The sequence below is a fragment of the Mirounga leonina genome, unplaced genomic scaffold (assembly GCF_011800145.1).
Source record: "Mirounga leonina isolate KUSES-001 unplaced genomic scaffold, KU_Mleo_1.0 Mir_150, whole genome shotgun sequence".
Classification (NCBI taxonomy): Eukaryota; Metazoa; Chordata; class Mammalia; order Carnivora; family Phocidae; genus Mirounga; species Mirounga leonina.
In genome coordinates this window covers 19,942,363-19,969,701 of record NW_023270374.1, presented here as the reverse complement: position 1 = coordinate 19,969,701, position 27,339 = coordinate 19,942,363, and the positions used below count along the sequence as shown (strand labels likewise).

Here is a 27,339-nt window from a genome sequence, read left to right as displayed (position 1 = left end):
TAGAGTTTGTGGTGTTTTCTCTCCCGGCCCCGCTTTGGCGGCCGCGGCTCCGAAGAGGTGGGGGAGTGAGAGTAGCACAGCATCTGGCCACCAGGGGGCGCCGCAAACCCACTGACCCCGATGGGCGCGGTGGAACTTACCGTGGCGCAGGCAACCTGAAGGCCCAGATGAGGATTTCTGCAGAGTTCATTTCTCGCCTGCTCATCAACCCTCAGGCTCACCCAGTGTGACAAATGGGCCCGCCTTTCTTAGCCCCAGATCCTTCTCAGGGCTGAGCCCAGGACTGGGAGCTGGGCTGCGACACTGCTAATACCAGATGGGACAATGACCACGAAATCCTCATGGAGTCACAGAACCAGAAGGTACCAGCTGGAGGTGCCGCCCTCCTCCTCTGCCTCCACATGTACCACGTCCTGAGACAGGTTTTTTAAGACCTTCTTCCTGATTTTAGGGGCAAGCTCCATCAGTACATTCTGCCTAAACAGAAATGGATTTTGAAAGGTGCCTTTCACTAGGTGAACTCTAATTCACTCACTCATGCGTCATCCAAAGGTTCCAAGGTTAACATGAATGCATTCGGCTTTTGGACGGTGTTTGATCGCCCTGACCATGACGTTCCAAGACTGCGCTCTCAGACCAGGCAGGTGTGGGATGTGGAAATGGGGAGGCGGAGCACAAGGGAGAAGAAGAAAGAGTTCACTCCCACAGGTCCGGGAACTATTGCTCACCCTAGCGAACCTGCATCTTAAATTCAGTTCCACCAAGGGAAGGGCAATGCCTCACCCCCCAGAATACCTGAGTCTGCAACATTAGGAGCCAGGGGCTACGTGCTCATACAAATGCCAAAGACCATTCATTTGTTTAGTGCAAGCAAGAAGGATGTCTTGACCATGAAGAATATAGCAGTGAACAAACCAGATGGATGAGACCTGCTCCTGGGAGTTTCCTTTGTAGAGGTGGAAACAGATAAATAAGCAAGCCAGTGTCCTACAGAGCTGAGTGAAGTAATGAAACAAGGCAATGTGATAACAAGGCACTGGGGAAAGTTGGTATCTTGATTGGGATATTGCTACACAGACGTATACAACAGTCAAAACTCTCCAAACGGTACACTTAAGACAAGCTAGGTTCATTTCATTGTATGTAGAATGTTATCTCAATTAAAAACTTTTAGTAAATAATGAAAAGAGTGATGGGAAGGAAGACATTAGCTAGAGTGATCAAGATGGCCTCTTTGCAGGGGGGACATTTGAGCTGAGACTTGAACAATGAGAATGAGCTAGAATAAGTTAGTCATGCCAACATCTGGTGTCTCTTCCTGCCAAGATGCTGCAAGAAGAGGAGCCTGTGCATTCAAAGAGCCCAAGTAGAGAATGTGTTGAAGGCAGGGGGAGGCAGGTGTGAGCAAAGGAAGGAAAATGGCAGGTATGTGAGATGAGACTGAGGAGAGCTGGTGATGAGGGCCTTGAAGATTGTGTAGGAGTTCATTCTAAGTGCAGTTGGAAGCCCCTGGAGGACCAGATAGAGGAAAGATAGAATTTCCCAAGCTGATTGGCCCTAGGCAGAGCATAAAAAAGGGCAGGAGAAAGCAGCCAAGTTGAGCAGCTACCTGAGGACCGGTGGTAGGCACGACCTGGGCAGCAGGTGGGCACCTGGAGTCCAAGCTGTCCAGGGAGGGCACTGTGGCCACAGGTGGAAGGCATAGCAGGGAATGGGCAGGACCTAGAAGAGTCAGGAAGAGCCAAGGTCACTTGGAGAACCCCAAGGCCTGGGGTGATCAACAAGTGGGCACCAATGTATGCTCCCAAAAAAGGCCAGGAACAGCCAAAAGGTGAGTCAGAAGAAAAGGGATAAGGCCAAATGCCATCAGCAGGAAGGGCACTCCCCAACCACTGGCTTGAGCTCCATAAATACCCCTTTATAGGGGTACACGGGCCATCCTGGGGTCAAAGCCCAAGTAAGCCTGCTGTTCCAGGAATCAGATGCCTGGTTGGTCCACACAGTGAGTCTGTAGGGCAAGGGGTTTCTGTAATGTGGGCAGGTGGCTGGAAACTCAGCAGTATGTCCCCCAAATGCCCTTAGTCACTCTTTCTGTCTGGCAGATACCTTCGTCTTGACAGCTGTGAGCTCTGAGGTGAATGAAGGAAACCAGCTCAAAGCTGCTCCTAAACACCCAGTGGCCTGGACTCTTTAGGAAAGGAAAAGCCAAGTTGAATATCTGAGATGGGACCATCTGCTGTCACCAGAGAATGGAGACAACCTCGCCCCAAGGTGAGACAAGTTAGAGCAAATCCCTTGGGCAGAGAGCGAGAAAACAGAGGGGCAAATTCAGCATCATTAAGGCTGACTCAGAGGAGGGCTTTCCCCTCTCTGGGAAAGGCTGTCTGTTGAGAGATGAAAATGCCCTCTTTCTTGGCTCTTTGTGTCATAATGGGATCTTAATGGTTTCCAGTGTTCAATGAACAACAGGGGGAAAGAACCGAAGCTTCCCGAGATCACTCAGGGCTTTGGGAATTACCCATAAATATGTGAGGGCCTTAAGATGGCTTACAAGAGGGAAGTGACCCCCGAGAAGTGGGGTGTTAGGGGCTGGGGGAGCTGGGGTCAGCCTTGCCTTGGCCCCGTTTCACTCACCTTTGTTTTTCATGCCTGGGTGATGTTCCATGCTTCCACTGCTACACATTCTCTTGTCTCCTAAACAGGGTCATCCAAGAACTGCAGGCACTCCTTTTTGTCTGACTTCACTTTTCCCAAACTACTTCCGGTTTTCCATAGTATGGGTAGGCTGGAAAATGGCCCCCAAAGATACCAGGAACCTGCCAATGGTACCTTGTATGGAAAAGGGGTCTTTGCAAATGTGATTAACTTAAGGCTCTTGAGAAAGGGAAATTATCATGGATTATTTAGGTAGGTCATAAATAAATTTCTGGAGTGTCACTTGAAGCAGAGGAGAGAAGCCTTTCTTTTGGGGGGCATCCAGAAAATTGCAAGCTGAAGAAACGCAGAACCAAGTTTACAAAAGTGTGGAATAGTTTAAATATTCACATCTAACAAATTGTTGCTATTAACACATACAGATACACCAAGTTCATGTAGCAGACATTGTCCCTATCCACTCGCCCTTTCTGTGCACATACACCTGACCTCTAATGGCCAGCACTTGTGCTCCTTGGCCTATGGACTTTCTTTGGCCACCATGGCTTCTTCTGCCCGTGGACCCTGAAAGCCAGAGATACCAGGGAATTAATGCATCCCCCGGTCCCCAAAAGCAGCCCTCTCTCTCCCTACTGATGCCTGATGGAAGTTGGTGTGTAAGTAACCCGGCTCCCTCACCCCTCGGGGGGAGAACTCTGAGGTATGCTCTACCCTGGCTTTCAGAGGTCTCAGGTGGGATGGAGCTCCAGTTGCCCAGAGAGGTTAACTTAATTTATATGCAAAGTATCTGTGTGTGTGCATGGGATACATAAGGATCAGGATGAGATACCATCCTGTCTATGTCTCTTACCAACTAGCTGCTCTCACCAACATTCTGTCTTGGCATCTACTCACTCTCAGATAATGAAATTGATTTTGTGCCATATCTATAGACTTTAAGGTACTTTCTCTACAAATTCTGGATAAAAAAGGTATTACACACTGTGAAACACATCTTTATCGCCAGGACATTAAGCTCTTTTATGTAGTTCATTGAAACCAAATTATTATCTTTCAATATGGTTCGCAAGAAAGACAGTATTACAGATCTTGACTTCCCGGGTCAAGCATCTTCCTTTGCGGGGATAAAGCAGGTTAAGTCATGCCCACTCAGCAAGGCTCATTTACAATATCCTGTACGGATTCTTGTGGTCGCTTTATCTTTTAAGTGGCGGCTCCTGGGATTTTGTTTTTTCCCCTCACCATGCTGAACCTCACACTGGCCTTGGAAAGCAACTTCATGACTATAAGGGCAGCTTAGAGTTAGTTTTATAAAGCCTAAAATCTGCATTATTTCGTCTTAACTCAGGGTAAATTTCAGTGATTACATTGAGAAGAACATGGTGTATGATCCTCAGATGGATTTTTGGGTCCTAGCTCAAAAGCAGGATGAACTTCGAAAAAGCATTACTTCATCTTTTTTTTAAACTAAATCCTTAGGTGATGGGCATGCACATGGAATTCAGGGTAGGGAGTGTTGAGGGGAGGGTCTGTGACATTCCATATCGGGAAAATCAGAGCTGGTGCCACGTGTGGGCTTTTTTTTTTTTATTGGTGATAGAAAAATCCAATGTTTAATTTTATTTATTTATTTATTTATTTATTTATTTATTTATTTATTTATTTTTAATTTTATTATGTTATGTTAGTCACCGTACAATACATCATTGGTTTTTGATGTGGTGATCCACGATCCACTGTTTTCGTGTAACACCCAGTGCTCCATGCAGTACATGCCCTCCTTAATACCCAACACCGGGCTAACCAATCCCCCCTCCCCCCTCCCCTCTAAAATGCTGTTTGTTTCTCAGAGTCCATAGTCTCTCATGGTTCATCTCTCCCTCCAATTCCCCCTGCCCATTTTTCCCTTCCTTCTCCTAATGTCCTCCATGCTATTCCTTATGTTCCACAAATAAGTGAAACCATATGATAATTGACTTGCTCTGCTTGACTTATTTCACTTAGCATAATCTCCTCCAGTCCCATCCATGTTGATGTAAAGGTTGGGTATTCATCCTTTCTGATGGCTGAGTAATATTCCATTTTAGATATGGACCACATCTTCTTTATCCATTCATCTGTGGAAGGGCATCTTGGCTCTTTCCATGGTTTGGCTATTGCGGACATTGCTGCTATGAACACTGGGGTGCATATGGCCCTTCTTTTCACTACATCTGTGTCTTTGGGGTAAATACCCAGTAGTGCAATTGCTGGGTCATAAGGTAGCTCTATTTTTAATTTTTTGAGGCACCTCCACACTGTTTTCCAAAGTGGCTGTACCAACTTGCATTCCCACCAACAGAGTAAGAGGGTTCCCCTTTCTACGTGTGGGCTATCTTAATACTGCTTTCTTGTTTTTCAATGTTTAGGGTTTAAGGTCAGAGTTATCAGGGTTTAGGGCTCTAGGTATCTGGGGTAAAGTCACATTTAGGTACAGGTAAGCCTCAGGGTAACCTCTGTCACAGTTCTCATGTCATTTGGATTATTAGGATGAAGGCATAGCATCATTAGGGGGAAGAGTGTAATGTTAGGGTTGAGGTCAGGGTATATGAGGGTCTGCTCTAGTCTGCTTTCCAGAGTTGACAGTTCATGGTCATTAGTTTAAGGTAATGAGGAATTAGGGTTGTCAATGTCAGAGCCATCAGAGTCAACCATACATCAATCCTGTCATTTGGAACTCAGAGTCTTCAAGTCCAGCGTGAGTGGCCTCCCTGGGTCAGGGTTAAAGGCAAGGTATATAAACAGAACCCTGCTCTTTGGAGCATGGATGCTGAGTCACTGGGGTGTGGGGTGATCGGGGTCAGGACAGGCCATCAACAAAGCGGCTGCGTCATTGCCTCTTAGGGTTTTTAGATCGCTGCGTCATTAATGTCAAGTTCATTGAAGTTGTTAGCACTAATGTCACTGAGAGTGGGAAAGTCAGGCTCATTAGATCTAATCTCCATTTAAACTATTTAAGGTCAATTTGGGTTTAAGATAATTTTGGATCAATTAGAATTGTTTAGAGAGTCTGGGATTTTAGGTGTAATTAGGCTCTCTTGGGTCTTTTAGGATCTTTTGGACTGTTGGGGTTTAGAATAATTTTTTTTTAATATTTTATTTATTTATTTATTTGACAGAGAGAGAGAGAGAGAGACAGCGAGAGAGGGAACACAAGCAGGCGGAGTGAGAGAGGGAGAAGCAGGCTTCCCACGGAGCAAGGAGCCCAATGTGGGGCTCGATGCCAGGACCCTGGGATCATGACCTGAGCCAAAGGCAGACGCTTAACGACTGAGCCACCCAGGCGCCCCTAGAATCATTTAAATGTAAATTTTTAAGGCATTTTAAGGTGCAAGGTTTAAGATCCTTTAGAGTCTATTGTGATCCTTGGGGCCATTCAGAGTTGTCCTAGTTAGTTCAGGGTCATGTGGGATAATTTGGGGCTTAGGGTTTTAAGCATCATTTGAGAAACTATAGGGTGTTTAGGGTTACCTAAGATTTAGGGTTTCATTTTGTTGAGGTTCTTTGAAGACATTTTAGAAAGTAGAGTAGTTTTACTTCTTTTAGGATCCTTTTGAGGCATTTAGGGTTATGTAACGTCTAGCCTTGCTATACAAAAGTGTGGCCTGTGGATCAGCAGCACCCACATTCCCCGGGAGTGTGACAATAAGGCAGGGTCTCCAGCCAACCCCCCCCCCCCCGATCTGCTGAAACCAAATCAACATTTTAATAAGACACCCCACCACCACCACCACCAAGAGTCTCTCTGTTCTAAGATGGTTTAAAGTCATTTGGGACCATTTCCAATCATTAGAGCTTTGGGGTTTTTAGATACCCTAGCTATGGAACCATTGAAATGACCGGGTTCTTCGAAGTCCTTGGAATGAGGGTCATTTTTTTCATTTAGGATATTTTATGCATTTAGAGTTAGAGTCATCTAGGGTTCAAAAATATTGAAGGTCCTTTAGAGACTTCTAAGGTTCAGATTTTTTTGGATTGCTTAGAGCTTTTTAAGGATGGTTTATATCATTTGGCATCATTTAAAGTGATTGAAGATCATTTCAGGGCTTAAAGTTATTAGTAATTTATTTAAAGTTTTCAGTAATTTATGCCTCTTCGGGCTCTTTAAGTGTTTGAAGTCTCTTCAGTGATTTATGGCCCATTAGATAGTCTGGGATGTCTAAAGTCATTTTAGCGGGGATCACAAGGGTTACGATTGTTAAGGAACTTGGGCCAAGACCTTAAGCCTGTTATTAGCGTTGGCGTTCTTGGCACCTTAAGGTCTTTGTGTTCAGGGTACATCTGGATACTGACTCGTGCATTCCACAGATATTAGCAAGGTGCCCACCCAGGGTCAGGCACTACTCTAGGTGTTGGGGTTACCCTCATAAGATTTGGGTTCTAGTGGAGGAGATTGAGACCTGAATCAAAAAGAAGCCAAGCATGTGATGAGCTGGAGAAGGAATGTTCCAGAAAGAGAGGGTGGTGAGCGCAAAAGCCCAAAAGCAGGCAAGGTCTTGGCACGTTTGAGGGACAGAAGGCCAGAGAGCGTGAAGCACGACTATCAAGGAGGGTGGAAACAACGGAATCCCAGGATTAGGTGGGATGAGACCATTTAGGTCTAGATAGGCTGGATAAGATTTTGGCATTCTTTTAAAAGTTTGAGGTCATTTAGGGTCACTGAATATCATGTGGGTTCTTTAGGTTTGGAGTTGGTTCCTTCAAGGTTTAGGGCCCTCTAGGGGCTCTAGGAGCCATTAAGGATCATTTAGGCCATTAGGTCATTTTATGGTCCCTTAGGATCTTTGTTGTATAGGATTTTTGAGATTTCCTTTAGGATCACTTAGGGTTGATTAATAGCATTTAAGAATCTTAGAGTGATTTAGGATAATTTAATTGCTTGTCATGTGTAAATGTTTCACATGGAGTCATGTTTAATGGTTTAGGATTGTTTGGATTCATTTGGAAGCTTTTAGGATGTTTGAAGTGGTTCTCAAATTCAGTGCACACAGGGATGTGAGGGGGAAGTGGGGAGGAGGAGGAACAATATTAGAAATCTTGCTGCCAGAGCCACACTGTAAAAAAACTAAATCAGAATCCTTAAATCACTCCCCAGATGATTGCAATGTCCAGCCAAGCTGAGAGCCAGCACTTTATACTGGTTTCGGACAGAGCTCCTTACGTGGACCAGCAGCAGCAGCACCATGGGAGAACTTGTCAGAGACGCAAATTCTCCGCCCCACCACCATCTGCTGAATTAGGAACTCTGGGGTGGAGCCCAGCAATCTGTTTTAAGAAGTTCCCCAGGAGATTCTGATTTTAAAGTTCAAAACTACTGGCATGGAGTGTACAAGAATCTTCAGGATCCTTGACATTTTTTTAGGGTGGGGAAGTCTAAGGGCATTTTAGGATCATTTGATATCATTTGGGTTAGTTTAGGGCTCTTTACTGTTGGCTTAGTGTGTGTATCTTTGTAGGGTACGGGTGAACACCTGAGGCAATTATTTTTAAATTAGGTTTATTTGATAATTCCCTGAATCCAAAAGTAATCTTCATTGCCACCATCCCTGGACCTCTCCTCCCCTATAGCCCTTGGAGAAGGTAAGCCCCTGCTCTGTGGGGATGTAGGTCCTGAGCTCCTGGATCAGACCTCCTGACGCGCAAGGTAAGACAGAGGAACAGGGACTGTCCCGTGTGCCAGGGTCGGGTGAAGCATACATTTTCCAGAATCCACCATACGAGGCCTTGGTTAGCCTCGTATCGGGCCCTGCCTCTGGTACCCAGTTCTTAATAAAGAGAACTTCAGGGCGCTTGGGTGGCTCAGTTGGTTAAGCGACTGCCTTCGGCTCAGGTCATGATCCTGGAGTCCCGGGATCGAGTCCCACATTGGGCTCCCTGCTCGGCAGGGGCTCTGCTTCTCCCTCTGCCCTCTTCCCTCTCGTGCTCTCGGTCTCTCATTCTCTCTCTCTCAAATAAATAAATAAAAATCTTAAAAAAAAAAAAAAAGAGAGAACTTCAGAATGTCAGAAATGAAAGTACAACAGTCTGACAGCATATTCTGGATGACCTCAGGTTTCCAGAATTTATAATGGGGTTTTTTTCCTCCTTTTGAAAGCTGTTGCTTTTCTAATTCCTGAAAGAAGCATTGAGAGTACGATTAGGAAGTGGGTTTCGTGTCCAGGGTGACTGAGCCGAAACACAAGGAATTCCCCAGTTTCTCACACAGAGATTCCATCCCTCCGGCTCCTACTGGTTTTCTCACAGGCCCTTGAACTATGGATGTGAGCCTTCCTTTCTGGCGTGTGTGTGTCTGGCTGTCTGTCTCTCCGTGCGTTGTTACATTAGTGTGCATGCATGCGATGTACATTACATGCACACACACAGGGATTGCATTTCAATTGCATGATGGGCCTCCTAGGACAACAAGGACTTAGAAATCTTGCACTTGGAGAAAACTGCCCCTAGCAGGGGGCTGAGAGCTTAGCTGGCTTTCATGTTCTGGCCACTGTTTGTGTTTTGTGTGTGTTTTTTGTACATGTATGTGCTTTTTTGGACCTACTAGCAGGAAATTTTAACCTAAAAGCCAGTGTAATAGAAACATAAAGAAAACATAATCCTACCCCTCCAAGGTAACTTTTTTCATTGGCTTTAAATAGAAGTCTGTCATCCTATTGAGCATGCTATTTTATTCATTGTATATAATTATATCTTCCATGTTTCTACAAAAGCTTCATAATTTTACCTTTAATGGCTGAATAAGATTCATGTTTATGGTTTTATTTTATCTGCAGCATTATCACAGAAGGAAGGAAGAAAGGAAGAAAAGGTCCTACTTGGCTTTTTTTTTTTTTTAATTGAGGTATATTACTTGGCTTTTTATTGGGATTATTTAGATCAATTTAGGGAGAGCTGCAGTCTTTCCAATCCATAAATGGGGTATACCTTTTCATTTTTAAATGTTATTTTCTAATCTCTTATTGCTGATACATAGAAAGAAAATAAACTTGTATATATTCACATCGTTTTGGCAACCTTGCAAAATTCATTTGGTACTTCTAAATAATTTCTAGATTATTATGACTATTTTAAATTCAGCTTTCCTTTGTTGGTTTCTTTTAATGGGTCATGGACGTTATGATTTGTTCTTTTCGCTTAGATAACTCAAGAGCTTTTGGGCAAACTACTCAAATGTATTTTTGTGGCTTGTGTTATAGACAATATTTGGCTAAGGAAATTTAACAATTTAAGTTGAACAATATGTCACATTTCTGTAAATATGTGCCTTACCTTCAGAATCTTCCCTTGGGATCATTTTGGACTCAAGGGTTTTCATAGCCCCAGACATTCAATATTTGCTATGCATGGAAGCTCTCGTCAGCAGTTTGTTCCCGAAATTATACCCCAGACATCTCTGAGACATAATTACTTTACACTAGCAAGGCATACCCACACTGTCCTGCGCCTTCTGCCCCAGTCTTTGGCACCAGCTACCCCCCTGGGAGCCCAGATTTCTCTCCATGGAGGATATTGTAAGAGACCCAAAATCTGGGTGCTGCCCACCCCTTAGATGGCTCTGCAGCTGTGGGCAGAGTGACATTCAAGCACGAGTTAATGCTAATGTGTCCAGTTCAAAAACTCCTTTAGGAAAAAAGGATCTCACTGTAACACAAGAACGTTTAAATCAGTGTTACCAAAATATTGATATGAAAATATCCACATTGCGGCGCCCGGGTAGCTCAGTCGGTTAGGCGTCCCACTCTTGATTTCAGCTCAGGGCATGATCTCAGGGTCCTGAGATTGAACTGGCCCCCCCGCCAATCTGCGCTCAGCAGGGAGTCTGCTGGGGATTCACCCTCTTCCTCTGCCCCGCCCCTGCTCCCCCTGCACTCTCTTTAAAAATAAATAAATAAATCTTTAAAAATAAAGTATCCATATTATATTTTGCCTTTCACCAAAACATGTGTTTAGATTTCAGTTCTATCATAAAATTTAAATTTAAGATCCAACTTACTGTTTCATCTTGAAAATCTCACACTTTATAATTACGGTGAGCTGTTTTTCCAGCCAATGTGCAGAGTGACCATATTAATCAACCACACTGGGATATTTTGAGAGAAATAGGGGCTGCTTTTGATAATTACAATGGAATGACAGGTATAAACTGAAACTCTCCTGAGCAAACCAGAACTTACAGTCCCTACCAATGCGCCCATGGTTTTAAAGCTTCTAAATTTAACTGAAGTATATATTTAAATCATAAGTAATCATTTTTTTTTTAAGTAGGCTTCATGCCCGGCGTGGAGCCCAACGTGGGGCTCAAATTCACGACCCTGAGATCAAGACCTGAGCTGAGATCAAGAGTTAGATGCTTAACCAACTGAGCCACCCAGCCGCCCCTTAAATCATAAGTAATCATTTTTATTTTGCATAGTTTTAAAATGAAAAGAGCAATGTCGATTTTACCCAAGTTCAATTTTCTAAGCAAAACCTATTCAAATGTATTCAAAACTTCACAGCTCAGTCTTGTGCTCACAGCAAACTCCATTCAGTACTAGCTTCATTACCTAAAATAGACAAAACCAGATTATTTCATAAAATCTGTTTCCATAAAGAAAGCCAAGAACTGCTGGCTCCTTGGGGAGAAGGTTATTAGTATTTGCTGGGTAATTTTCAGCACTCTAACTTCTGTAAGGCTTACTGCCTGATTTGGGGTGTTGGTGGGACCCCAGACAGACTGTTTGTCTTTTGTCTTTGTCACCTACATGCACCGTCTGAACAGTACAAAAACCTCACCGCCTTGGAAGTGTTTTTAACTGTCTGTTCATCTGTTGCACTCAGCTTAGTTAATTCAGCAACTAAAAAGCTACTGCTAGAAGTGAAAACTCTAAATATAAAAAATCAAAACAACACTTAAGGGGAGCATTGATTCATCCAAATCTTTTTCTCTCTTTTTTGATTTTTTTACAAGATTTTATTTATTTTAGAGAGAGAGAGAGAGCATGAATGGGGGGAGGGGCAGAGGGAGAGCGGGAGAGAGAATCCCAAGCAGACTCCCCGCTGAGCATGGAGCCCAGTGTGGGGCTCAACATGGGGGTTGTTGATCCCAGGACACTGAGATCATGACTGGACCTGAAATCAAGAGTTGGATGCTTAACCCACTGAGCCACCCAGGCATCCCTCTCTCTCTCTTTTAAAAGAAACATATAAGGGCGCCTGGGTGGCTCAGTCAGTTAAGCGTCTGCCTTCAGCTCAGGTCATGATCTCGGGATCCTGGGATCAAGCCCCATGTCGGGCTCCCTGCTCAGCGGGGGGCCTGCTTCTCCCTCTCCCTCTGCCCCTCCCCCCCCCGCTCATGCTCTCGCTGCCTCTCTCTGTCTCTCTTAAATGAATTAAAAAAAAAATTTTTTTTTTAATTTAAAAAAAATAAAAGAAACATATAAGTATCATCCGGGGGCATTGATAACAATCTTACCTCAGTTGTTAGCTTTTTTAGAGGCCAAATTATGTTGGTCACTATTTATGCTCTTAGGAAGATAATTATCAATCACATATTCAAATGTTGTGAACCAACCATATAACCCCTCTGTGTTAGAGTTCTCCAGAAAAACGGAACCAACAGAACATGTATACATAGAGATTTATTTTAAGGAATTGGCTCATGCAATTGGGGAGTAGCAAGTCCAAAATCTGCAGGATGGGCTGGCAGTCTGGAGACCCAGGGAAGAAGGAGCCAGTGTTGCAGCTCAAGTCCAAAGGCAATCTGGAGGCAGAATTCTCTCTCCCTCAGGGGAGGTACTATTTTTGTTTTAAGGCTTTCAACTGATTGGATGAGGCCCACCCACATTATGGAAGGCAATCTGCTTTATTCAAAGTCTACTGATGTAAATGTTAATCTCATCTAAAAAAACACCTTCAGAACCGACTTCTAGACTAGTGTTTGGCCAAATATCTGGGCACCATGGCCTAGCCAAGTTGACACAGAATCAACCATCACATTGGCCCCACACCATAGGGTGGTACTTGGGCCCTCATCTGGGGTCTTACATTTGGCAACCCCCAGGGAGCTGTCTCCAACAGAGGCAAGCCCAGGTCTCCATACCCCTACAGGGTGGCTTGGCCATTTTAGAGATGGGGAAACCAAGTCCTAGCAAAAAGTTCCACGAATTGGCCCCAGGATCAAAACAGGCTTGGGGTAGAGTCAGGACAAAATCCAACCTCATCAAATGTAGTTCCCAGCTCTTTCCACTGCAACTTTTGGCTCCAGCGGGACCTGAACTCGAGACTCCTAGGGGACGTTCTCATTTCACTTCCTATTTGGAATATTAAAGCCAAGGCTGAGCGCATTCAAACCATAAACTATTAGGGAAGAAAATCACCTTATTTCCTGGATGCGCCTTCACATTCCCATCCCCGGCCCTCCCATGAGGCAGGGCTCCCCGCCCAGCGCACCACACACAGACCCATCCACAGAAGGACTTCTCTTTGAAAAGTGCTTTATTTCAACACGATCTAAATTGGGTGCATTAAAACTTATCAAAATGTTACAGACATTTATGGCTCCCTCCTGAGGCCTTGTCAAATTATGTTATGATACCTAGATGTGTCCGTTTACAAGTTCAGAACCAAACATTGAACCAGGCCATGTACCATTGTTGAAGGCAAGTTATGATGAATGAAAGAATACTTCACAAAGCTAACACAAGTGGGGAAACCCTGAAGAAACACTAGCAGTAACACACCAGAAGTCATCAGCCTGGGAAGCAGGAAAGGCTCCAAGGGCAAACTGAGGCTTTCCCTTCCCAGCTTGTCCACATCTTGTGCTTGGTTCAAACACAGGGGGCACTGTAACCTCCCGTGGCAGGGTAAACGCTTTCAGTTCTGCCTGAAAGAAGGGGGTGCCACGTTCATCTGTATCTCTGCCTCTCTCTCGGAGATCATTTCTCATCTCACCTGACTCAAGCAAGACTTTGTGTCAAACAACTTAAGTAGCAACTCAAAAATGTGTACTGTGGTCTCAAGGATGCTGGCGACCTCTCCTGCTTGCTATCTCAGCCCCCACATCATGGTTTGGCCCCGAGACCCTGAAATTCCCTCGCTCATAGAAAATTTCTCTCTTGGCAATATGTCTATGACACCATATTCTCCATGCTATGGAGCTTGGCGGGTTTTTTTGGTGGTGGGGGAGGGAGAGAGCTTTTCTTAAGAGAGTTTCTTGCCCTACTGGGACCCATCGCTCCTCTTTGCTCCTGACACTCCGAAATAACCACCCAACCCTGCAGAAAAGAATTTGTGCCAAGATGTTTTGCATCAGAGAACAGATTTGTGTGTGTGTCATTTTATTTCAAAGTCTTATCTACAGTGGTGTTAAAATGCCTTTATCTGTCTGCAGGAGAGAGTATTGTTTTCTTTCTGGTAGGGAGGAGGGAAGGGTGCAAATATTTCTCCTTGAAATCTCAGACCAAAACCTCAGCTTTTGGTCCCGGCGTTTTTCTTGCAGGTGGATGGCTAATCTGAGCTCCTCCCTTACTCAACCTCACTTAGAATTCAAGTCCATCAGCCTGGAGCCCAGTGCACACATTCCTCACCAGCCCGCACAGGCAAGCCTGCTGTTTGTGCTTCTCAGTCCCTCCCCAAGATACCGCCCCCCCATTTAACTCATCACCGGCCCACTCATGTGATCACTGAAAATGTGACCTTGTGCTTAATTCCACCATCACCTGGGGGAACGGACCCCCTTCCCAGCCAGATGGACTCAGGCTTTTCCTTCATTTGATCACCTTGTAACACAAACCCCTAGAAAAAGAAAGCCAGATGTGGCTATCCTGCTTTTCACAAGTTAGGAAAAAAACCTATAAATTGGCCTTTTGTTCTTCACATGATTTCAGGTTCATTGCACGCAATTACATAAACCCACACAAATCAGTAGAGGAATTCAAAGCTGCAAAGCCATGTGATACCAGTGAGAAAATCCGGCTCCACACTTCGGAGAAGTGTCTCTGTTTCAGGCACTGCTATTTCAAAGGACCTTTCCAAAATTCCTGATCGGGCTATTAGGATGTGAGAAACGATCTCTAAACAGGGTGGGCCAAAATGGAAAAGTACGGTCCGTGGTAAGTGGAATGTATCCTGTAAGATGCGATTTCCCCTGACTTCTACCCTGACCTCCCCGCCCCGCAACAATCTTTAAGAAGCCAGGTCTACCTTAGTATCACTTTCTCAGAAAGGAAGCTGGCAAACCTAACGTTTTGCAACATTTCCATATTTAAACTATCGTAGTGCTAGTGCAAATCAAAGAGAACTTTTATAAACGAGAAATAGCTGTCCAACAAAAGTTAGTGGTTAGTAATTTGCTCTGTGGAAATTTTTCTGCCTAGCCCACCAAGGGGAATTGCTGGGGTCAACACAGGCTTTGAACATTCAAAATAAAAGTAGCTGGAAGAGAAGTTTCTTAAGTCATCTTCTCAAATGCAAAACTCAGGAAGTGTGTTTGCATTCACAAACCCGCTCTTTCCCATCTGTAACAAAGGAAGCCTCTCCCCCTGCCCCCGGCTTTTCTGTGCATTTTGCAGCGGCCCACCGAGGTGTATGATTGAGACTAAAGCCTCCGGATTTCCAGTCCATGCCCCATAGGGCTGGTGGCACTGTCCCCGAAGAGGAGGTCGCCTTGCTAAGAGACCCCCGGCAAAATGCCAGGTGGCAGCACGCCATCTTTGTGAAAGTCAACAATAAGACCACAGCTGTGAGCCCTCTAAAGAGGCCACGGAAGCCACAGAGGGGAACAGGAGGCAGGAGGGGGCAGGAGGGGGCAGGAACGGCTCCGCTGCAAACATCCATCTTCCTTGCGGACACCGGCCAGTGGCCCTCCTTCCACCAACTGCCCGGCTCCCCAAACCTTTCTTGGAGAGGAGGTGAAGAGATGGGGAGACCCTCCCTCAACAAGGCTGAGACACCTGCTGTTAGGAGCTCCAGGCCCTGCTTGGTTGATCTCCAGAGCCAGGCACCCTGCTCCAAGCATCCGTCCTTCTTCAAGCTGTATCAGCCACACTGGTGCCCAGCTACCCAGCGGTCTTCCTGACAGAGCCACAGGGGACAGACTGTCCCATCCTTTCCCCCCATTGGGGTCTGTTCTAAAGATCACCCAGGTGGCTGCTCAGAGAAGCTGAAAGAGAAGCTCCACCCTCCCTATGCACCTTCACAGGGAAGCCTAAAGAGCTTCCCTGAGCCCCACACTCGGTCAGCAGAAGGGTCCTCCTCATACTTGGAGCCCAACTCCATGCATAAGGGAAGGGCAACTTGAAAGAATCCTGTGGTTGGAAAGGAGAAAGCCTTGACCTCAAACACGTGGCTTCAGCACCAAGTGCAGGAGAGGCCTTGATGATGGGAAATGGGCTGGCCTCCCAGGCATCTGTCACTTCTGCAAGGAGCTTCTACGGTTCTCTAAAGAGGGAAACTCTGGCCACCACCCCAGGACAAGGTCAGGCCCGGGCCACACTAGCCAGTCGGCCATGTATAAACCCATGAGACCCTTCCTTCAACTCAAGGAGGCACCGAAGAGTTGGGGTTGGCTTCCATGGCATGGGGTTGGCATGCTGAGTGAAACATCAGGCTCCTCTCCTGTCTCCTAGACATGGCCATGGAGGTGAGGACAGAGGCAGAATCCACATAGATCATCACATACGTCCTTGTTATTTTAAACAATCAGAGTTTCCAGTGTAAAAACTTGTGGGCTTATTGCATCTACCCCACAGATGGTTTATCTTTCTCTTTCCATCCGACCTTCCCCAAGGGCATGGGGCTGCTAGTTTGTTAATTTCCAATGCCCGGTCCTTCTAGATGTACAGGGAGACTCTCCACCAATATATAAATACCCCAAATGGAGAGCTTGCGGAGTCCCCTTCCCTTCCAAACGTGTGGCTGCTCCCTGGCCCTTGAGGGAAGACATCAACTTCAACCCCTCAGACTGGCGACTCCCCTGACGTTCCTGCCCTCGAGCAGCGCACCTGCAAGCCCCATGGCGCTGGTGCTGGTGGCTTGGAATTCAGTTCCATGTGAATATCAGGTAGGCACGTGGATATGTACCATGTGAGCACACACGCTTCCATGTGCATGCATGTGCTCATGTGCGTGCACACACACACATTTTGGGTCCTCATAACAAAATTCAGAAGTCCTTGTGAGTAAAAGAAAGGAGTGGAGCATGGGGATCCAGGGATGGGGAGTTGTCTGCGGGCTTCTCCATTCTGCTCCGGGCAACAGATGGTGGCTCTCGGCGGGAGTGGAGAGGTCTGTATGTACACGTTTCCATGGAAGGAAGGTGCCCAGCTTCCTGTGCGTCTTCTCGTGTCAGCGGCGGCCCCTGTGGTGTCTGGATCCCCTCCCTCATGTGGCTCAGATTGTTGCTGGGGTCTCGGCCATCTCCTCCAGCCTCTGCCGGATCATTAGCCGGAGCACCGTGTACCTGAGGACAGGAAGAGCTACGATGGGCCGCAGAAAACAACATATGCCTCCTCTTGATCTTCCCCCACCGCCCGGGTCCCAGGGGCCACCAGTCGGTGCCTTTGTTTCTATCACTGGCCCAGCCGTCAGCCACCACTGGCCCAGCCTGTGTTCATTTCCACACCCGGAGGAGAGGAACTGAGCAGACCCAATCCAAACTAGACGATTTGACGACCGTTAGAAACTCTGGCCAAAGAAGGACCGGAGGGCGAAACAGACAGCACCACCAGGAAGGACTGCATGAACCGAGCGCTTACTGTGCCCAAGGCACCACGACACAGTAGCGCGGGATCTTCACCGGGGCTGGACCATCTGAAATTGCCGTTCTTTGACCATCGTGAGGAGCCTACAAAAACGGCAGCTTCATATGGTTCGAGCTAATAGCAGTCCCCGCATGTTGCAGAACAGACCAGAGCAACTCCCAAGTGTGGGGGTGCACGGCTTGACGAGGGCCGGTCTCCACCCCTTCCCCGAACTGAGCCAGCGCAGAAGCTGCAGTGCGAACCTCTGTGCGGGGCTCAGGGGGCCACTCCTGATGGCCAGGGCTTTGCACCGCCCGGCACAAGCTCTCTTTAAAGTTGGGCGCATTTCAAGTGTTCAGTAAATGTCAACTGCTTTCATACTAGCGATCATCATTGCCAAAGCAAATGGAGCATCGGTGCTATTCCCCAGGGGCAGAAATCAATCAATCGTTCGGCTGTATCCAAGCAAAGCAGCCCACTTTATGACTAAACACGGCCAAAAAAAAAAAAAAAAAAAAAAAAATCATAAAATTCTCCCTAACGAAATAGGGTGAAATAGATGAAGGGGATTAAGAGGTACAAACTTCCAGTTATAAAATAAAAAGTCACAGGGATGAAAAGTGGAGCGTCGGGAATACAGTCAGTAAACTGTAATAACATTGGATGGTGACAGATGGGGACTACGCTTATCATGGTGAGCACTGAATAATGTATAGAATTGTTGGATCGCTATGCCAGACGCCTGAAACAAGTATAACACTGTATGTCAGCTACACTTCAATCATAAATTAAAAAAAAAAAAAATCCTCGCCAGAGAGAGGCTTTACTGGACGTTTCAAGCCAACTGTAATTTCCAGAAGAGAAATGTTAAAGAAGGGAGAAGGGTAGGAGGAAAGGATTTCAGAGGTAGGTTGCTTAGACTACTTTCCACTGCGAAGACAGCCTTCCTGAAATCCCCGGAACATTTTGATGTCCCACATCAAAATGAGAAGCTGACATAGGAAACAAAGAGACCAACACACTTAAGCTTCGTGTCCCCATCCACATTTGTCACGGGAAGCCCCCGGAAGAAGGTCCACGGCACCCAGGCCCACACAGCCGCTCAGCATAGTCCCTGGGAGACACCCGAACAGAGAGCCGGCTCCCTGAGGCCCCGGGAGAAGCCCAACCAGCCGCCCTGGGGCCGCGCGTACTTGCGCATCAGCTTCTTCACTTCCCGATCTTCTTCCTCTTGGAGCTTCTGGATGAAGCTTTTTAGGACGGGCATCTCAAACTTTATGTACTGGGCCACCTGGGGAGGAAGAAGTCAGTCTGGGGTGCATGCACGCCCCCTTCCCAACCATATTCCAATTCCTTTTGGTGCCTCTCTCATGTAAGGCACGAAAGCACGGGGAAACCTATTTCTGCACTGATCCAGGATTTTGTTAAAAGCAATAGCCAAGCCTCGTTCTTCTCAAGGCCGCCATAGAGTTTGCGGTGAAGATCACTCCCTATCCGTGACACATATCTCAGAACTTCTCATCTCTCGTCCCATGTGTCCAGTGCACGACAAGGTGATTATCAAACGTGGAAAAGCACTCTCTCTGGATGCAGTGATGCAGAGAACACCTGAACCCACAATATTCAATAAACCTCTCTGTTCTCCCCTAAGCGGATTTAGGGAACCATGGCTCAGGATGATGCCTTGCATCTGGAGTCTCAAGCGGGCATCCAAATGAGAACTTGCTCCGGAGAGGCTGTGTGGGGTGAGGGTGGCCCCCAGGTGAACTGAAGTTTAACAGCTGTCCCCCCTCCTCCACAAGAATCCCCACCCTACTCAATCAACTCTTTTCCATGGGAAAAGCCTATTAATGTGGAGCCGCTATTATATTTATGACTTCCTTTGGTCAATGGAATGTGTGTGGACACACTATAAGGTACATTTGAGTGCAGGCTTCCGATGAGCTTACGAGGTTTGGCCTGGTGTCTTGCACTCCTGGGATCTGCCATGGGACGTGTACCCCAGGGAGCCACCACCCCTCATGCCTGGGTCTCTGAATGAGACATGCAATGCACACCTGCACTCAACCCCCAACCTGGAGCAGAGCTGCAACTACCAGCCTGCAGCGTCCTGAGCAAGAAAGTGCACGTTTGCTGTTGTAAGCAGCTAGGATTTGGAGATGTTTGTTACCGTAGCAAAAGCTGACTAACAGGTAAGATAAGGTAAAATCACTGCAAACAGCTTGAAGTTGCTAAGAGAGGTCTGCAGAAACTTCTCAGCCCATACAGTACCCTAGAAAGATTGAAGACATTTACTCTATGTAAACCATTTTGTGCCTGAGCATTCCCCCCAATTACTCCCCCCAGGGGATACCCTCTGCTTAGCCTCTGCGTTCATTCTCCCTGCCTCATGACCATTCCTGCTTCAAGAAAACCTGGTATTTAAAAAAAAAATTAAGAAAAACATTTAAAAAATTTTTTTAATTTTTTTATTAAAAATGAAATAAAGTTTAAAAATAAAATAAATTTTTTTAAAAAAGTAAATTAATTAAAATAAATAAAAATAAAATATTTAAATTTAAAAATTTTTTTTAATTTTTTAAATTAAAAAATAATAAAAAATAAGATTTTAATTTAATTTAATTTAATTTAAAAAAAAAGAAGAAAACCTGTTATTGAGGAATGGCAACAAAATGGGACATGGTCCTTGGCCAGTAAGTCAAGCTGTACCCCAGCTGCAGGTAACCCAACCAAATCTCTGCCCTCCTGAGGAGAGACCGCCCAACAGAAAGGGGACTCACGTCGTAGGTGACTTCCTCCACCTGGTCCTTCTCCATAAGAAACACTTTGGAGACTTGCTCACACGGTCCCTGGAGGATTCGGGCAACCAGAGGGTAATCGGTGTTCTTCAGCTTCTGTTTCTCTGGAACCACACCCAGCAAGGAACAGCCCTGAGTTTGGCCCTGAGGCCTTTCTCCCCTTAAGTAGTGGCCAGCTCGGGGTTAGGGCACCTCAGAAGATGTGGCCAAGTAAGTCAGGAGACTGAACTGTGAATGAACAGTTCTGGTTCAAAGCAACCATTCCCTCCCCGCTCTCCCTGACAAAATGACCATCCTCCAAATCCTTTGGAAGATGCTATGTTGGAGGAATTGGTTTTATCTACCTCTCGAGAAAATCCGGTTGCCTTTTAAATAAGCAGTTAGGTTCTAGACCACATACGGCATTTCCCAGTGGACTCAGCCAGTGACCCCACCAGCCTCGGAGGCAATCAACGTTTGGAAGTTTCCAAAGGCCAAACAACAAGCAAATGAGGCAGAGGTCTTGTTTTTACACGTGCCGTTTTGAGTGAAGTAAACATTTTCAAGTACACTGTGTTTTTCAGACTTACCGCCGCTGGTATGGACCACATACAAAGCAAACTCCTCTGCGGAATTCTCGATCTGAATCAGAAACAAGAGATGCTTGAAGAAAGCACATATTTACATATCCCAACTCTGAGCCATTCCTTCCTGGACGCTGCAAAGCTCAATGGATGTTCGGCGCTTCTGAGGGGGAGTTCTTTCTCTCCAGCTCTCAGAGGGGATGAGGAGAGGGGGCAGGCAGGTAACTTTATCAGTAACAGTCCATAAGAAGGACTAACATTTCTTGCACCCTGACAAGCACCATGCCACACACTCTGCACATGTTAACTCATCTCATACTCCCGTCAGTCCCTTAATGGGGGGTCCTGTGAACCCTCATTTTACAGAAGACAAAGCAGAAGCACAGGGAGCTTAAGTCACTAGCTCGGCTCCTCCAATCAGCGGGTGATGGCTGGGGATTTGAACCCAGAGGCCACCAGCTGACACTGGCCCCAGTGAAAAATAGGGATCCCTGTCTCCAAAAGACTTCTTATAAAGGGATTGTGGGAAACCTACAGAGTAATGGAACTTTAAGGACTCGTGCACTAGAACTTACACGCGTATTGAAGTTCATTTTTCAGAGTAGGTTCCCCAAATGTGTTCCAAAGTCAGTCTGTGCCTGGGGTCTGAGGTCTGTGCCTGGGGCCCGGGGTCTGAGGGCCGGGGCTCCTCAGAATTCAGCGGCACCAAAATTGCCTGCCAGTTGCTGAGCGGGTTCCCTGGCCTTCGGGCTTCAGATTCAGCAGGTCTGATTCAGGGCTGGGGCCTGGGAAGCTGCTTTGCTAAAGCTCCCAGGGGATGCTGATGTCACAGGGTCGGAAGACCCCGAGCCCCGCGGCCCAGCGCGCCCCCCCCCCACCCCCCCCCGCTTACTGCACACCCTCTACGGTCCCCCTTCCCACTCCGGGGCCAGCCCGCGTGGGAACTTGCCTTGAATTTGTTGAGCAGCAGCTTCAGGACCTGTGGGGTGGTCATGGTGCTGTTGATGCGGACGTTGGTGACCGAGCCATAGGCTGGCGTGAACACCGATGTCTGTCAATAGAGGGGTCCGGCTCACGGTGGCCGTGGGGACAAGAACTGGGCCCTAAAACCCAGGTGTCCCCCAGCCCCGTGACCTGGGGTAAAGGGCACAGTGACAAAGGGCACTCACCCCGTGCACTCTGAGAGCCCCCCCCCCGCCCCCAGCAGCTTGGCAGACCGTGGCTTTGACGTCAACAAGGCAGCCCTGGGCTGTGCCTGACTCGGGAGCTCGTCTCCCACCCACGGTCCCCACGGGAGGCTGGAGGGGTCTGAGCTGGGCAAGTGGCAGGGTGGGGGAGGGGGTGGGCCCAGATAAGGAAGGCCCTCTCTCCAGGGAAAACGCGCACAAGGCCCCTTCCACTGTGACTTCAACGCAAGGTCTCGGACCCCTCTCCCGTGATGCACTTGCTTCTGGGGCTGGATTCGGGCCAGGCAGCGGGAGGGAAGGAGGGTCAGCTAGCGGTGGGGGGGGGGAGGGGGGGGTAGTGCACGGACGCCCCCTGATTTGCGTCCCGCAGCCCTGCTTCCGGGGGCAGCACCCAGCTCACAGGAAAGTGAGACCACGCAGCAGCCGGTGTAGGAAGAGGGTAACGTGTGGACTTCCCGGGGAGGGGGTTCGGCTCTGATGTTCGTGGTGTCATCTCACCCAGCCCTCTAGGCGGGGCTCCCGATCTGGGGCCCCTCATCCCTCCCAGAGCCGGCAGAGCCTGCAGCCCACCCAGGACCCAAAGACAGCACGGCAAATACTTGGCTTCCCACTTGTCTGTAGCCTGGAGGTGGCCGCCGCCCAAGAAGAGGCCTTATTCGCTCGGGAATAACCCCTGCCCCCTACCCCCCGTCCTCTCTACCTTGTGGTTGTAGAAATGGCCATTGATGGAGAAGCGGTGGCGTCTGATTCGCCTCTGGTCACTGGGTGTCCTCACGTTGCCACGGCGACGCACGCCAACATCACTGCGCGTGCGCATCAGCTGTGGCGTGTCTTCCTGCAGGGGCTTGAGGCCCCTGGAGTCTAAGAGGGGAGGGGGAGACGAGCTCTGTCTGCCTGGCCCGGGGATGTGGCCGTTTGCACACAGCACCCTCTTTGTGGCCAAGGCGACGGTACCCGCTGCCGCCTCCCCCGAAATACGTTTCATCAAAACAGTATTTCCTGCCGGGGGGAGAAACATATGGTATAATTTACTGAGAAGCAATACAGTGACAAGATCCCAGAGCAGAGGCTTGAGAGCCAGATTCCCAGGGCCAAACCCCAGCCCTACCATTGCTATGTTTCATTAACCCCTCCATGCCTCAGTTCCCTCATCTATAAAATGGGCATAATAATAGCACCCACATCACAGGATTGTTGTGAGGGTTTACTGAATTAATTCCTGCAAAGCCTTTAGAATAGTGCTTGGCACAGTGGAAGCATGACATAAGGACTTGCAAGATATTGCCTTCTGACAGTATCTATCAAAATTACAAATGCACATAGCCTCAGACCCAGAAATTCCACTTGAAAGAATCCTACAGGGCGCCTGGGTGGCTCAGTTGGTTAAGCGACTGCCTTCGGCTCAGGTCGTGATCCTGGAGTCCCGGGATCGAGTCCCGCATCGGGCTCCCTGCTCAGCGGGGGGTCTGCTTCTCCCTCTGACCGTCTTCCCTCTCGTGCTCTCTGTCTCTCATTCTCCCTCTCTCAAATAAATAAATAAAATCTTTAAAAAAAGAAAGAAAGAAAGAAAGAATCCTACAGACACTGACAAATGTGTGAAATGACACGTGTCCAGGGCCACTAACTGCTGTTTGTCACAGCAAAAGGACTGGAATGACTTCAATGTCCATCAGTGAGGAGTGATTCAGCTATCATTTCTCCACACAATGGAATGCAGCAGAGCTGGGTAAGAATGCCGAAGTTCTTTCTGGATTTGTGTGGGACAGTCCTCAAAACAAACTAATGGAAACAGGGATATACAAAATGCTACCACTTATGTAAAAAGGGGAAGAAAAGAAACGACCTCCAACCATAAAGGTATGTTGCTGTGTATTTGCTTGTATCTGTCTAGAAGACCTCAGAAAGCATGCTTTCGAGTATTTTCTAGGGAGGGAACCACTATGGTGGGTAGATGAAATGGGGAACTCCTGATAGGTTCCTTTGAAAACTCTTCGAATCTTGAACCACATGAATTTTATTTATTCAATTTACAGCATCTAGATCACATCAGTCTTCACATAGGAGAGCCCAGAGTGGGACACTTCCCACCACACATGTATGTACCTGTGGGGCTCGGTGTCTGCTCACTCTCGGGCGGGGCATCCACTTCTGAGATCTGAATGCTGGGCATGGTGAGGGGCTTCAGGATGGTGCTGGGGAGACAGAACACAAAAGGGAGACTGGCTCAGCCCCTGCAGGGGGACCCTCCCTCTCCTGCAAGAGGAGCACCTGGCCTGTGCTAGGCTGGGGACAAGCACACCCCCGTGGGGGTGGCCCGTGCAGAGTGTCCCGTGAAGCTGGCCCCGCTCCAGGGCTGAGCACAGGGTGGGGAAGGGGGTATTCTGGAGGAGAAGATGCCCTTTCCCAGCATCTGCAGCAACACAAGCACCCAATTCATCAAGCCCGGGATGGAGAACACCAAAGGACAAAATCTGGGCGTTGTGTGCACTGAGTTTCTGAGCATGTACAGGTTCGATAGCTCTAATAATGGACATTTGTTTCTCCAGATAAGATTCCAGTTCAGATCCTTTCCTGTTGGAGGAGTAACTCAGAAATTGCTTCTGGTATCTAAAGGAATGGAAGTAATAGGTCAGAGCAGCGTTGGAAGGACCACTGATGATAGCGTTCTTGGGGTTGCCGGACAGGATGCTCAGCCAAGCTGGACTCCACAAAATCAGTCTGAGCAGAGTCCTGGGTAACTGGCAAAAGACTCCCCTATAAGCCCCAAAGGATAATGACAGCAGCTCAGAGAGACACACCCAAAATCAACAGGAGATTTGACCAGAAAGGAAAATCACACTTAACCAGTTAGGACCATCCCATAGTGAGAAGAGCACGGGCTCCCTGGGACCCAGTAGAGATGGGACTTACAGTCCAGGGATGACAGTTTTAAGGGAAGACAATAGAAACTGAAAATCTGAAAGAACTTCCCACTGTGGTCTAACTCTGGACTTCTGACCCCAGACTCGAACTGGTCAGAGCTGCTCAGGAGTGGTGAGTGCCTGGTGCTCCCAGCGACCACGGCCCACTCCCTCACGGAAGCAGAAACTGGTCTCAGCCTACTTCTTACCCCAGTGGCCCAGGTGTTCACTTCATTCTAGCCAGCATCGGGGATAACCTTAATTACCGTTCCTGACAACCCTCTCAAGAGCCCTGGCAGGTTTCAAGAACCAACCAAGACCAGCTTGATGTTGCAGGGAATGGAGAAGAAACAAGCGAGCCGAGTGAAAGACCCTTTAGCAGGCTCAGCCAAAAATCACGCAGTCAGATGGCATTCTAAAAATTCTCTCACGTAGGGGACGGAATGGAGCAGAATCGGGCATCGTTGGGATGCAGCTGTGGAAAGGGTTTGGCCCACAGGAAATCCAAGATGGCAAAAAAGGGCTGAAATCAAAGTAGAGCGGGAAACCAGCCAAGGAGATGAAGCCAGAGAACCTTGACCAGACATTCCAGCGTCTGATGGGATGGGCAAGGACTTCCCTCCTAAAATTCCCTGGGAAAGAAAGCAGATCAGCATTTGGCCACAGTGTAGGTGTCTCCCAACTTTCGAGAAAGATGGATTTGGCTGCAGAGTTTAACAGAATGTCCAGCGTGTCCAACAGAGAGGGCTTGGTTCTGGTTGAAAACAGAAAACACATCACTGTGGTTTTGGCTGAGAGGTCAGCACACGCTACCCACACTCTGGCCTTGCAGCACGAGCAAGTTTCGAGATGAACACGGCTAGTCAGTCACTTGATACCAAGAACCAAAGTCCCGGAAGGAAGTCCCAGCAGAGGGCGGGCATGTCTCCATGCACTTGGCTACTCAGCTGGTAGCAGAGGGAGGGGACAAATAGGCATGGGCTTCGCAGACCTTCCAATGGGACCCCGGAGGAGGGAGCCTCCCAGACTGCTGACTGTCACGCGGTCACCCAGCTCCGGGTGTGGCCTGAAGGAAGCAGCCCCCTAGCTGACCTCGTGGGACTGGTTTGAACACAGCCTGATGTTCCTTTCCTTCTTCCAGGTTCCCCCAAGTCATGGAGAGCTTTGGAGAGAAGGTTCGAGCCCTTGGTGTCTCCAGAGCAGGGTCGTTCTATGAGGAGTGGTCCCCATGGGGAAGTGCTGGGGCACCAGGCGTCCCATCAGAAATCTGCAGGCTAGGCCCAGCTGGTCACGAGCGATACCCCTCAGAGACTCAGGAATTCTCCATGAGGGAGGACACACTGCAACCAGGCCTTGGCATTTCTCCCCTCTGACTCTCACCCAGTGATGTGACAGGCACGGTGGCCCCATCACACCAACATCTGCTCCTTCCTCCTCCTCCTAAGCCCAGAACAGGTGTGCAGTGCAGGTGGGGAGAATGGGAGCTGGAGTCAAGGCTTGCTGGAAGAAGGTGGCATTTGTCTGCTCAAGAACACTTAAGAACAGAACCCCCAGACACTCCCGGTCGCCACAGTCCCATCTCTCCTCACTCACCCCTGAGCCCCCAAGTTACAGCCAGAGTGCCAGGAGGAAGAGGATGGTGGAGGGCGAATGCGCTCGTTGTCATCCTGCATCTGCAGACGGATGGGCCGGCGCAGCCCCCAGGAGATGTTCAGCAGCCCCTCCACGATGAACTCATCTTCCTCCTGCCCACAAAGCAATTGGCACGGTGAGCTGGACCAGAAAACCCCGCAGAAGCCAGCAACACGCAGGGGGACAGCGGACAGCGCCCTTGACGGGCCCTGGCTGGGCGCATCCAAGTTACACCTGCGCCCCCGCCTCGAGACACACCCCACCACAAGCTACGCCCTGAAGATGACCTCATAGGTCAACACAAAAGTTGCCTCAAAACTCAAGTACATGTGTGTAAATGATAAAAATGGGGTTTTTTTGTTTTTATACTTTAAAGAAAGAAGAAGACATCTCTTAGAGTAACTGAGACGGGCCTTACTAACAGAAGCCAGAACTAGATTCTTGAATTAGCTACTTTCCCCTCCCCTACCACGGGAAGTCTTTACCTATAATATATGTTTAGCAATCTGACCTGCTGGTTGAAGGAGATTTAAAGTAACATTTCCCCAAGTTTATTCTACCGAATACTAGCTCCTCTCACAGGTCAACTCCTCTCGCAGGTTACCTTAAAAAGGGTGTTGGGTGATCATGAGTTGGGAGATGATATGTTAATCAGACTTCTTACCAGCAGAACTTCCCAGAGCTTTTAATTAGCTAGGGTGCTACATTGAGGCTCTCCAAGAGGTGAATTAATCCTCCGATAATTCCAAATTTATACTCAAGGGTTGTTGACTGTTAACAAGTTAAACCTCAGACCCTTCTAAGGGCTTCCCGTGTGTTTTGTCTCAAAGAACTGAGTCTCATTTATT

At 47.8% G+C, this 27,339-nt stretch overlaps 1 protein-coding gene across 4 annotated transcripts in view; it reads right to left on the bottom strand.

Annotated features, from left to right (window-relative positions):
• Positions 1–13,767: 13,767 nt before the first annotated feature.
• The window catches only part of RASSF2 (Ras association domain family member 2), a 39,943-nt gene continuing 26,371 nt past the window's right edge, over positions 13,768–27,339 (bottom strand). For 3 of the 4 annotated variants that reach the window (XM_035005898.1, XM_035005900.1, XM_035005899.1), the window contains 8 exons: positions 26,453–26,604; positions 24,063–24,151; positions 22,660–22,958; positions 21,722–21,823; positions 20,779–20,830; positions 20,192–20,313; positions 18,605–18,702; positions 13,768–17,131 (listed from right to left, as the gene is read on the bottom strand). In XM_035005898.1, the coding sequence (XP_034861789.1) occupies positions 17,062–17,131; positions 18,605–18,702; positions 20,192–20,313; positions 20,779–20,830; positions 21,722–21,823; positions 22,660–22,958; positions 24,063–24,151; positions 26,453–26,604 (984 nt within the window). In that variant the 3' untranslated portion in view covers positions 13,768–17,061. The remainder of the gene's footprint in view (positions 17,132–18,604; positions 18,703–20,191; positions 20,314–20,778; positions 20,831–21,721; positions 21,824–22,659; positions 22,959–24,062; positions 24,152–26,452; positions 26,605–27,339) is intronic. The other variant, XM_035005901.1, reaches the window with a different exon arrangement.